We start from the raw sequence: 12,542 nt of genomic DNA, 5'->3' as shown, positions 1-12,542 counted from the left end.
GCTGCTGCGGCTGCGGCGGCTGCGGCTGCTGCTGCTGCTGTTGTTGTTGTTGTTGCTGCTGTTGTTGTTGCTGCTGCTGTTGCTGCTGTGAAGACAAGAGGGAAGGGCCTGTTGTGGGGCTGAGCAATGCATACAGCAACAGGGAACGGGAAGGGATGAAGGAGGAAGGATGTTCCACACAGTCACACAGAATCATTGAACGGTCAGGGATGGAAGGGACAAATGGAGATTAACGAGTCCGAACCCCCTGCCAGAGCAGGGCAGGTCACACAGAAATGCATTCATATGGGTTTTGAAAGTCTCTAGAGAAGAAGACTCTACAACCTCTCTGAGCAATCTGTTCCAGTGTTCTGAAACCCTTACAGTAAATAAGTTTTCCTCGTGTTGAGATGGAACTTCCTCCACCTTACACCATTTCCTTACAGTTACCTAAATTACCCAGATTTCATCAGGATCCTGCCCTGGGCTGAGAAATGACAAGAAATACAGGGACATTAACAAAAGTTTTTTTGCAATATGAGGTACCAGCAGATAGCAGGAAGAGACCTACAAGTCTACTGGTCAGCTGGGGAATGACTAGGACCAAACAAGATACAAGAATAGAAAACAACCAAGAGCTGCCTCAAGAGGTTGGCTGGTTCATCTCTTGCCTCCTGGTTAAGATCAGCAATATTGACTTCACTGAGTATTTGCCTGACCTGTTCTCAATTTTTTTCCAGAGGTAGCAACAGAGCTCCTATAACCTTCCTACATAATCCATCCAGGTCACACTTACTCACACTACTGGTGTCTTCCCCAATCTCTACTCCAAATCTCATATGTTATGATTTGCAGCAATTTCTTATCCTAGGGCCAAAGGACAGGAACAGATAAGGGTGGGGTTTTTTAAGACAAAAGATTTGGGGTCTTCTCTTGTTTCTGCCTCTCTAACTCCATGCCCAGCTACTTCAGCCCTTCCTTCTTCCTTCTCAATCACATTCCCCAGCTCTTCGATCTATTTCACTGCCCTTCTCTGTCACTCATGTCAGTTGCTGCTGTCCTTCAGAAAAAACATGTGGGATTAAACTGGATGCAGTGCTCCAACCTTGATGTCAACAGAACTTGTTATGGTGAGAAGAATATTCAGTGTGTTGAACATAAAGTCAGAATATACCCACAAATCTCAAAGTTTTTTATTTTCTCCTAATTTTCAGGTATTTTTCCCATCTGCCAGTGTGGGGTTCTGAACTCTGTAGATCAATAACACAGTGAACAATAACAACTGAATACAAGAGGCATGTTCTTTTTCTAAATATGAGTGATGGAGAAAGCCAAAATAAACCAAGTGAATGGTCAGGGCCTCCTCATCAAAAGGACTAAAAGCTGCTGACCATGCTACAGGCAGTCCCTTGTCCAGTGCAAAGCAGCAATTCTCAGACACTACTGACTGCAGCTCTCTGTAGGAACCACTGTATTGCTCAGCCCCACCTCAGAACACAAAGCCTCAGCCCTCTGTGCCATGTAGTCTCCTCATATTTTACAGGTTTACCAGGTCTTGTCATAAGGTAAGCAATCCATCAGTTCACCCAAACTATTTCTGTATTCCTCTGTCAATTCAATCAATTTCTGTAACTCCAGTAAATGTACTCATATCTGTGTTTCTTATTTCTTTCTGAGTATTTAATACTCAAAGACCATAATGCAAATCCCATGTCTGCTGACACACACCTGTGAACTTCAAACCTATAGAGTTGGGTTTTTCACCATCCACTGTAAGATATAGATGGAGTACATGGACTGACTCACACCAGATTTCCTGCCACTGGAAACTGCAACCAACCCTTATTTTCATATTGTGAAAATGCAGATATGCCACTAAAAACAATCTTGTAAAGAACAACTCATGTGGACAGGAGGATTTTCACTTTGTTTCAACCTCCTGCAACACTCCTAAAACACCTAGCTTTCTGCACACTCTTCTGGGTTCAGCTGGAGCAGGAAGAGGTGGGATGCAGGCCACAGAGAACCAACCAGACCTTTACTGCTCCTAGCTTCCCTGAGGTCATGCTGTGTGACTGGCAAAAGGCAGCACCAGCAGGTGTCTTCATCAGGCATGACCAGCTCTAAGAGGGGAAGAACTGCTGGCTAATTACTACAGACAGCCCCCACCAGTTGTCATCCTTCCTGCACAGAGGAGCAGAGCACTGCTGACACAGAGGTAAGTGGTGCTAGGCAAGCCTCCTTCAGCTCCAGCAGCCTTCCTCCTGTCAGCAACCACTCACCCTCAGCATCTGCTGCTGCTGTTGCTGCTGCTGCCTCAAGTACTGCTGCTGCTGCTGCTGGTCAGGCAGTATCTGGCTGGGTCGAATTCCTGAGGGGACTCCTTGTGGACCCAAATGGTTCATCCCACTCATCATGGGGGCCTGCTGTATTGACTGGTGTGGATACCTGCAAGAGAAAACAACAAGCTCATAGAGTAAAATACTCGTGGACATCCAGTTTATGTAATCCAAACCCAGCTTCTGCCATCAACAAGACAGACAGCCTAAACTGCCCCTTGCAATCCATGCTGCTTCTGTGCAGAAAAGTGAGGGACAACAGGACCTCTCAAGGGTTTCATCCAACCTGTTTTTCTACAATTCAGGAGTCTTGGCCTGCTGTTCTGCATGGTTTCCCTGCTGGATTTATGCCTGCTCAGTAGCAGGGGAAACCCCAGATCTAGCCCTTTGATTATGATCTACTGGTCAGATCTAAAACCAAAACTATGACTTTCCCAGGTCATTTTACTCATACTTCCAAATTCTATCTTTCTTTAGTTGAGTCCTGCCTACAGCTAGCATTCCCAGATTTCATCCTGTCTCTCTGTTTCTTCCCAGGACTGAAAGTTGGATAAAGATGTTCCCCTGAGGATGCTGAATAAACACAGCACAGGGAACAGGCATTCCACAGGTTGCTGTTAGGTTGTTCAAGCAGGAAAGCCCTCAAAGAAATACAGCTGATTAATATCCATAGGGTGGGAGGTACCTCTGTGTGCTGCTCAAGGTGTGTCCATAGCCAGGAGCCTGCTGGTGCACATAGCCACTTGGTCTCTGCTGCATCTGTCTAACAGGATCCACTAGGGCAGGATTAGAGCTGGGGTGGGAATTCTGATAGGGCTGGCCAGAATAGGTAGGAGGTACCATTGTGCCTGACTGGGAGGGGTGCTGCTGAAGGCCTATGTGGGAGACGTAAGGTGTGTAACCCTGAAATTAAACAAAAAGCCTTTATCAGTCACAGGGTAAGGCACAAATGAGAAGATGGAACACAGGACATCAGCCTCTTGGCAATACTGTCACAAGGCTGCTCATTCTGGGATTCTGATTCATGCTGCCCAGTAAATGAGGAGTGAGAAGGGCCAAGAAGACTTCAGGATTTAGTAGCAGAAACAAAGATGGTGCCCTGTGCTGTAGCCAGATTCCAGCCCTTCCTGCAGTCACTGCCACTTACCTGGGAGGGTTGCAGTGCTCCATAGGATGGGGTTGGAGCCATCTGGCGCACAGGCTGCTGTCCCATTATGCCTTGGCCCTGCTGGAAGGCAACGCACAAACACTTTTCTCAACATCTCCAAAGGGCAGGACACTGCTGCTCTCTTCTCAGCAGCTCCCACCAAACCAGACAAGTAGCTTCACTGCTAAACCCAGGAGGCTGCTGCTCAGCGTGCAGATGCTAGTGACTCCTGCCTCACCCTAACTTAAAATAAATAGGCCACCAACATCACTACTCACCCCACAGCCAGGGTGTGCCACTCTCACTGCCCAGCAGCCACAGATGCCCCAGGGCACCTCACTGACAGCTTTCCCCAACTGTCAGTGGCCTGGGCCCACAAGGCAGGTGACAAATGCAGTGCTGCACCAGAGGGATAGACACCAGAGACATCATCTTTCCAGGGCAGAAATAGAGACAGGGTTGGAGAACTCTGGCTAAAAGGGATAACCTCAGCAAACAGCCTGGGCTTGCTGTACTGCAGGGTCCAGCAACAGCAAGAGCAGAGCTCTGACTCACCAACTTTGCTTGAAGCTGCTGCCTCAGTATCTGTCCCTGGGACACTGGAGGCTGCTGTCTGTACACTGCTGGCTTGTAGGAGGGGTCAATGCCCATCATGCTTCCCATCCCTGGGGGCAGCACACCACTGTAGGGAGGACGACTTTGAACAAGCTTTCCCAGTGGCATGCGGACAGGTCTGTAGGATGTATCCAGGCGAGGTCCACCTGCAAGAGGAGGAAAGACAGGGTAAGCAGTCACTCACTTCTGCTGAAGCTGAACCTTGTAGCTCCAGAATGACTGCTCATTACTGTATCTAGACACGTGACGGGCAAAAGGGAAGAGTGTAGGGAGTTGTGTAGGACCATTCCACAAGGGGTTCTTACAAGAGGTTCCCAAAGAGATGCAATGTGCTCACCTCTCCTGTGCACCCACCTGCTGGGAGAGGCTGATTCTGGGCATAGAGACCCACTGGTGATTGGCCATATGCCAGCCTTGACATAGTGCTTCCTGGCTGATGATGCAAGAGATCTGTAGGCATCCCATACGAAACCCCTCGGCTGGGGGCCAACACAAAATCCTGCAAGAAAAAAGAAGGAGTAAGAAAGATCAATGTACAGTGGGAATTCATGAATGGATGAAGAGTATGAAAGGGTTGCAAAGCCCACAGGAGGCAGCCTGGGATGCTATCTGAGCTGGACAACCTCCTTCCCTCCCATCTGGGATTAAAAGAATGTTTGCCATGCCCCAGGCTAGAGAGAGTAGGATACAGCTCCAGCACTCCCAGCTGAGAGCAAACACATCCCATATTTACCATGAGACCACTCTCAGGGTCCTCAGGAAGATTCAAGGGAGTGCTCTGTGAGTAGGAGAGATGGACACAGGAGGCCCATGGATGTTGGGCAGTCAGTTACCTCAGTTTTGCTGGCAGATTGGTTGCGTTTCTTGGTTTTGCTCTGTTTCTTCTTGCGTTCTTCAGTAGAGGTGGCAGGATTGGAGCTTGTTTTATCAGTCTTGGCTGGTTCTGTAGCTTTCTTCTCTGGCTCTAAAGCCACAGGTGTAGGAGGCTCTTCCTCTTCAGGGGGCAGTGGCAATGGCTCCAGGTAGTAACTACGGGGCTTGGGTTTCAAGTGTGTGTGGTACAGAAGAAGCCTCTGCTGCTCCTCAAATCTAGACACCTTGCGATCCACCCGGACTGTCCCAAACCATCCCCAGGAGAGGGGGGCTGAGTGCTTTAAGCCCTCAAACAGATCCCAAGGGGAAATCTTCTGCTTTGTAGAGACTTGCAAACCCTTTAAAGCAAAAGAGATAAGAATCTTCAAGTCCCTGTTGTTTCTCCTAGGACGGTACAGGAAACTTCATGCTTTCCTCAGGCTCTGCTTCACGTGTTGCAGAAAACAGCCTGAGCCCTGCTCTGCCATGTGGCAAAGGAGTAATTTCTAAAGGCTTTCATCAACAACTGCCAGTCTTCTTCATCCCACCTCTGCCAGTCTTCTGCAGAGAAAACACTGGCGCTGCCCAGTAACCCAGGTGACAGGGATTATCTCTATGCTTTATGTAGCCATAAGTACAAACCCAAAGTTTAAGTAACACCTCAGGCCATAGCAGCATGTATTGCCAAGCATTACCACCCAGCTTTGCCCTTTCTGGACATGGTTTGTACCAGCCTGTCTGCAAGCAGCCAGCCACTTCAGATCAGCCAGCAGCAAAGCGCTGCACCCAGATGCCTCCCAAGCTGTGTAGACTCAAGACATGAGAGCACAAAGAGCTGTGGTGCAGACACAGGAAAAGCTTCACTTACCTCCTTCTTGAAGATGGAGTCGAATCCAGCTATTTTATTGCCTTTGGTGTCAATGAGGGATCCCTGAGGTTCACAGGTGATGACATCTCGGGTCTGCTTGGGAAGTGGCAGCAGCTGCCGCACCTTCTCCAGGCTGTCAGACTGCCGGTCCCCCAGCTCCTTCTGCACAAGTGAAATAGAGGAGTCTTAAAGAATATCTCAAGAAAAAGCATCCACTGCCCACCTGTGACTCTTCTGATGTCAAACTCCATCCCTCCATTATCCCTCACCTTTGTGTCCTTCAGACCTACAAAAGCCACTGGGGCCACTCTCATTGCTTCATCTGAACAGCAGCAACAGGACAAGTACCATTCATGGGACACAGGTAAATCTGCAAAGCTGAACAACCCCAACACAGTTCACACTGCTGTGTCCCTCACCCTGAGTTTCTTGACAAGATTCATGTATGCCCGCTTGTTCTCCTCCATGCTGCCCTGAGAAATGCTGGACATATCAGCAGCCAGGGTGCCGTTGATGAGAACACTCAGCATGTCCAACACCGTGGTGAAGAGCTCACTGTTGGTCAGAGCAGAAAGGTCAAAGTCACCTGAGAAGCAGAGATAAAGCCTCTGCCATCACAGTAACACCAAACATCATTAGGTTGCCAAGAGTACTGCCTACAGTCAGAAGAGGCAAGTGCTCTTCAGACTAAATTTGCACACTAATCCTCCTTTTGCTTACACACCACAGGGGATTCAAACTTGACTCAAGTGCAGTATCACAGACTGGCCTCCTGTTCAGCTTCTCAAAAAAGCAGATCCAAACTCAGTTCTGCCCTGCTTCTCTCTCTGCATCTGGAAAGCCAGGTTTGCTCTGGATATGTCAGAGTGCACTTGGATAGCAGGACCTCTGTTGAGACCTGCTCTTTCTCCCAAGCCTCTTTTGGCTGTCACAATACTTGTGACAGATCCTCCAGAGAGGCCACTAGCTCACACAGGAAAAGAGGCCATGCTAAAAACCGCCTCCCTTGGGAAGAGTACATATCAGAAGTCAGCCAGAACATTACTTGTTTGACTGCATGTCCACGGTGCCACTGCTGATGATGTCCAGGAGAAGCACAGCCCATTCAGTTGTCTGCTGTGTGCTGCGCTGAACTGTGTCAAACATTCCCCCCACCTGGCAGAGACAAGCAGTTCAGTCAGAAGGACAACATGAAGAAACACTAAAATCAGTAAGTGAGAAAGGAGCCTAAACTAAAGCAATTCCAGTGCTACAGCAACTCCTCTCGAGAGCTGAAGGAGACTGCAGTCACCAGGACAAATCTCAGATGCAAGTAGTAGTGCTGTGGATTGCAAAAGCACTGAAATGGGAAGGCACATCTCTAAAACAAAGACCCAGGCTGTAGATTTCACCCTGGCAGAAAGGAGTTTTCCCTATCCCACTCAGGGCTCAAGACCTAGAAGCAGCACAAGTGCTCCTCCTATTTCCTTGCCTCAGGACACATATAACCTCTTCTAAAAAAAAAAAAAAAAAGAAAAAAGGTAGACAGCTCTCTACCCCATATGGTTAAGGTCTGTTCCTGCAACTTCTCACCAAATTCAGCCGTAGTTTCAGGGCTTCATGCATCAGCTGCTTGGCTTTGCAGTCGTCTTGGTACTGATCTTCCCGCCAATTTGTAACAATCTAAGGAATTTAGAAGAGAAGACAGACCTTATAAGCTGTACACTGAAGTTTATAGAGAACAGCTTGTACTGCCCACTGTCCAGGGATTCAGAGATGGTCAGTTCAAGGACCCTATACCCACCAGGGTAAGATCTTTGCCTTATTGAACATATAATCTGACAGAGAACATCCGCAAGTACATCCCCAACAGCCTGGCTGCTGGAGAAGCAATCCCTTGAGGAAAGTGAGGGAAGAAGCAAGACAACCTACCTGCTGGACTTGACTATACAGAGAAGTAAGGAGGCCTTCACGTTGCTCATCCTGTCCTTTCAAGCATGTTAGCACCAGTGACAGAAATGGCTGCTGGCTCAGGAGGGACATGCTGCAGAGAGAACAAAGATGGAGCTCTACTCCAGGCTGGGATCAGCACAGCAAGCACTGCCTGCCTCTGCCCCAGCTTCACCTCTTCTGCTTCTGGCGGTCCCGCTCTTTGCGGGACGATGACCCCAGATGTTGTCCTTTCTCCAGTTCTTCTCCAGCAGCTTTCAGCACATGGCCCTGCACTGATGTTGGAAGCTTGGCAATCAGAGGAGCCACCAGCCACACTCCTGATCTCTCCAGGGAGCTGTGACAAGACAGGAGAGAAAAGCACTTTGCAATCCAACCTATGATTCAAACTTGTCCACAAGGCAGCTGCTTGCTGGGACTGCACCTACCTGAGGATGGGTTTGGATTTGTTGCTGGCAGGTGTAGCACTTGCTGAGCTACTGATATTGTTGGCTCCATTGCCAGCAGAGCTAGCAGAGCTGGTCTCTGCTGACTGTTGGAATACCTCAATGGTGGCCTTGGCTATATTTTCTAACAAGGAGTTCATTTCCTGGAGACAGGGAAGAAAAAAGAGCCAAGTCCTTCCCTGAGCACCCACTGACAGGGCTTGCACATTTCAACACAACACAACTCAATCCAAATCCAGTTTGCCAACTTCCCCTTGGCTGCTGCTCTTCAGGTCTCAAGACTCATGGCATCCTTCTCATGCTTGCCTTTCACAGGCCTGACTCCTCCTTTGTTTACTTTGTCCCTGTTCTTTCTCTTCTTCCAGGCCACCTCCCCACCACCTCACAAGTAACCACTTTACACTGGCAACACCCCTTCCTGCACGATCCCTCTGAGCAGAAACTCACATTGTTTGCAGTCTGCTTAATCATCAGCTGCAGCTCCAAGGAGGACTGCCTCATGGTCCACTGGTCCAGATTCTGCAACACATGCACGCACACTTCATAGAGTCCTTATCTCAGTTCAAACTACAACAACCCACACCCTCAGCTCCCATGATAATAAGTGCTAGAGCCCTCAGATGGCTGTATTTTCAACAAGCCCACTCTAGTGCTACAGCAGGCAATTACTAGGACACTCTGAGGTTCTGCCAGGAGCCTGCACCTGTAAGATGCGTTTGATCCTCTGCCGCTGAGGATTTTCTCCTTCCTCGTTGTCCAGCAGCCGGTGTGGATAACAAATCAGCTGCATCAACCTCTGGGCCTGTGTGCTACTCAGGACAGGATCCTGCAAGTCATTGCTGTCTTCACAGAGGGACTTCAGGCATCTCTCACCTACCCACTCCTGCAAGACGAAGGCAGAGTCAGCACAGTGAAACCAGTGTCCCATTCCAAACCAGTCCCCCTGCTGTCGGTCTCAGAGAAATGCAGGGAACACAAACACATCAAAACCCTATTAGTGCATGTTGCACCTGATAAGAATGTCTCTTATCTACCCTGATTCAACAGGCATCAGACACAGCACAGCAATCAAACAGGAGAAACATCAACTCTGACAAGTCAGCACTGCTGAAACAGTAGCTGCCATTTCTTTTGATAAAATATTGGTATGATTTAACAGTACAAAGACACTGCCTCACCCGGGCTCCACCAACACTGCCACTTGAGCTAAAAAGATCAGAAGGGATCACTTAAAATTATTTGGTGTATTTCCTACACAACAAAGCCCTGGAGCTGTGCTAAATTAAATCATTCAGGGCTGCAGCCAAGGCTAATCTAGAATACGTCTTAGGGAAAAGCACACTCCTTAATTCTCAAATAGTGATGGAAAACACACTGCCGTCCTTAGTAAAACCAATTACTTTACTTCTCAAAGCCTGGAAGGGGAAACAATTCACTGGACCTAAGCCATTTATAAAGTCACAAATCATGAGGTGAAGGTAGACAGAAAACTATTATTGTCAGCCTCTCAGTTTCAGTTGGTGGTCCCTAAATGTACGATGATAATAAGACAGCAATTTCCAAAACAAACACGAGGTCTGAGACCAGCAAAGGAATATCTACTTCTGTCAATGCTACAAGCAGGTTTCAGTAGCATCAAGTATGATGAATTTATGCTTGTAAATAGGTGGCTCCAGTTCTTCTTTGGTAGTCTGGTAACACTGCTATACAGCAAGTCAATTAATGATCAACAGTATCACAAAGCATGAGGACAACACAGCACTTGTGTTGTATTTACACAATAATATAGAATACAGGTTTCAAACTGCAACTCTGCATCTTTCCTGTTGACAGAAGAAATTTGTAACCAAGGCCAAGGATACCCACTCTATAATTAAGTATCTTATTAGCCAGGTTGCAGTTCCTCAAATATCACCTTTCCACAAAGGAACAAGAACACTGGTGCTGTCAGATTAGACCAAGCAAAAGACTTTTGTTTTTCCTTTAATTAACTAAACAGGGCACTGCAGAGACCAGGGATGCATTAACAGCTTAGCTGCAAGCAGCACTTCAGCTGTATTCTGAAAGGCACCATTTAGCACTGCAACAAGCTGCTTTCTCCTGCTTATCTTCTTTGCCTCCAGCACACATCTTGAGCAAACCACCCCCAGCACTCCCCTCCTTGGACTTGAGCCCTGTCCTGTTGCCAAAGCAGAGGGGACAAGCAGTCCCTGCATACTGCAACACCTAATTCTTGACAACTGTTTCCCTCTCCATTTTCTGCTAATGGTGAGGAACCCTTGGCGCCATCACGTGGTGGAACTATTGCAGGTTCTTTACTGATCCTTCATAAAAATACCTGCCAAACCAAGTAAGTCATCTGGGATATATCTGCAGAAGGTATAAGGACAAACTCACCTGTTGACATATACTCCTCAGTACATACTTGGCATAAATATCCAAGCTAGCTGTTTCTACAGTTACTACCCGACCACCAGCCTTCCTGGTGCCCAGCTCATCATCCATGAGATCATCAACGCCTCCAGGGTGGGAAAAGCCAGAGCCTTTCAGTTCTGCATCTCCTACAAAGGAAACACAAGTGTCACTTCATCAGTGATAAAACCAAAGCCTGACCCACAAAATGTCTTGAGCTTTTGTAAACTCTCTCAGCAGCTAAGAGACACAAAGCAGCTTTAGAGTTTACAGCTCAACCAAAGGCCTTCAGACCAACAACATATTTACCAAAAGAGATCTCTGTCTCTCTGCATAGCCAATAAATGCAATATAGTGCCTTTCTGCCATCCCCCTAAAAAACATTGTTACAGGTTCAGGCTAATACAGGTACACACCCAGAACAAAGACAGCCTTCAGCACTGCAAAGACAGCTCCATCCACAATACGGTTCTGGGAAGCTGCCAGCAAGTGTCGGTCACAGGAAGAGAGGATCCCCACTGTGGGTTTGTCTGCAAAGAGAACAATGGGGAGGGACAGCACTCAGCAAAAGAAAAAGGCACAGGTTTTCAGAGCTGCCTGAATGATGTGCCATTCAGTACCACAGAATCCAGCTCAGGGAATCCAGAGGCTAGTCCACTACCCGGCTGTAACATGGGGTCAATTTAATTCAGTTTTGTGAAGCACAGAGCAATCATGCTGTGGCAACTGAACCATGAGATCCAAACAGGGAGCAGTGCATGTGCCATGAATTCCAAGCTCTAACAGTACCCTAACCTAGAACACAGGCTGGGTTTAGAGATCTGAGCTATCAGAATACTCATGAGCAGCCAAGAAAAGAGAGCTTCCTGGACTGTTTCTCTCATCACACAAAAAAGGGAGAGGTATAAAATAGCAGCTTCTGGCATCAAGCTAAGAGGCTATAAAAGGCATAAAAGAAAAAAAAAAAAAAAGTGATTATTAGTGTTATGATTTAGTGACAGCAAGGCCACCTCTACTGGCTAGTTTCCTGCCTCCAAGGGTCTCCTCCCCAGCATGCATGGCTACCATGGAATGACGTAAATGCAAGGATGCAGAAAGCAGCATATCAGGCTTCACCTTTATTCAAAGCAAGCAGGTCATGATCTCTAGCCATAGGGGACAGTATCTCTTTTCTTAGGGTGCTAGAGCCTCAATATTTTCCCAACAAAGAAAGGCTCTACTTTAATTCACTTACTGCCATCTTGCTGGCACGGGTTCAGCTGTGGAGTCTTAAACAGATGGAGTAAAATCCGGCAGGTCAGACGTGCTCCTGGTTCCGAGTCCTGCTCACTGCAAGCTATGGAAATAAAAGAGTCAACTGAGATTTCCTAAGCACTGGGACAGCTGACTGTCAATCCAAAAGCTATTCACAAGGCACTGCCCTGGAGCAGACAGTTGAGAAGCTGCAGCAGCCTTATTGTATTTACAAACATGGAGTATGGGCAGCAATTAACATTCCAGTGAGCAAATCCATCAGTATTATCTCCAATGACAGGCACTGCATTCTGCTTGCTCCATCTTCCCAACTTTACCCTTTCAGAGTCTGGGTGCTGCAACCCCCACAGCAAAGCTAGGAAGGCAGAGGAAAGGCCAAGTGACCTAACTGGTCAACTGGTTGCTCTAGACAAAATACCAAGCCGAACCACCTCAGCAGTGGGAGATGTTCTGTTGGAGTTCAGAGCTGAGCACACTGGTCAGACAGTGTGGCTGATAACATTTCTCTGTCCTTATTTCAGCTTGGACACAAACTCGACAGCAAGACACTGAAAATCCTTAGCACAACCAGTTTTTGATGGAAACAAAAAGGTCGGAAACTCTCTAAAGTAAAACATTCCATTCTTAAGTACTACACTATAAAAGAAGTATTGGAGGCATGCTTCACAGCTCCGAGGTTCACAACAAATCTATGAAACACA

General features: G+C 47.5%; 1 protein-coding gene across 1 annotated transcript in view; it reads right to left on the bottom strand.

Annotated features, from left to right (window-relative positions):
* Window positions 1-12,542, bottom strand: part of MED12 (mediator complex subunit 12) — a 34,807-nt gene that overhangs the window by 3,022 nt on the left and 19,243 nt on the right. Inside the window, exons 25-43 of the mRNA XM_009997182.1 lie at window positions 11,822-11,956; window positions 11,004-11,117; window positions 10,573-10,736; window positions 8,879-9,058; window positions 8,623-8,694; window positions 8,158-8,318; window positions 7,905-8,066; window positions 7,712-7,823; window positions 7,373-7,462; window positions 6,846-6,955; window positions 6,220-6,355; window positions 5,801-5,962; window positions 4,914-5,291; window positions 4,435-4,579; window positions 4,021-4,226; window positions 3,466-3,546; window positions 3,004-3,221; window positions 2,262-2,427; window positions 2-85 (exon numbers count right to left, since the gene is read on the bottom strand). Coding sequence (XP_009995484.1) covers window positions 2-85; window positions 2,262-2,427; window positions 3,004-3,221; window positions 3,466-3,546; window positions 4,021-4,226; window positions 4,435-4,579; window positions 4,914-5,291; window positions 5,801-5,962; window positions 6,220-6,355; window positions 6,846-6,955; window positions 7,373-7,462; window positions 7,712-7,823; window positions 7,905-8,066; window positions 8,158-8,318; window positions 8,623-8,694; window positions 8,879-9,058; window positions 10,573-10,736; window positions 11,004-11,117; window positions 11,822-11,956 — 2,876 coding nt within the window. The remainder of the gene's footprint in view (window position 1; window positions 86-2,261; window positions 2,428-3,003; window positions 3,222-3,465; window positions 3,547-4,020; window positions 4,227-4,434; window positions 4,580-4,913; window positions 5,292-5,800; window positions 5,963-6,219; window positions 6,356-6,845; window positions 6,956-7,372; window positions 7,463-7,711; window positions 7,824-7,904; window positions 8,067-8,157; window positions 8,319-8,622; window positions 8,695-8,878; window positions 9,059-10,572; window positions 10,737-11,003; window positions 11,118-11,821; window positions 11,957-12,542) is intronic.

The sequence above is a fragment of the Chaetura pelagica genome, unplaced genomic scaffold (assembly GCF_000747805.2).
Source record: "Chaetura pelagica isolate M959 unplaced genomic scaffold, ChaPel_1.0 scaffold344, whole genome shotgun sequence".
Lineage (NCBI taxonomy): Eukaryota > Metazoa > Chordata > Aves > Apodiformes > Apodidae > Chaetura > Chaetura pelagica.
The sequence above is the reverse complement of the archived record's forward strand: the minus strand, read 5'-3'. Positions and strand labels throughout refer to the sequence as shown.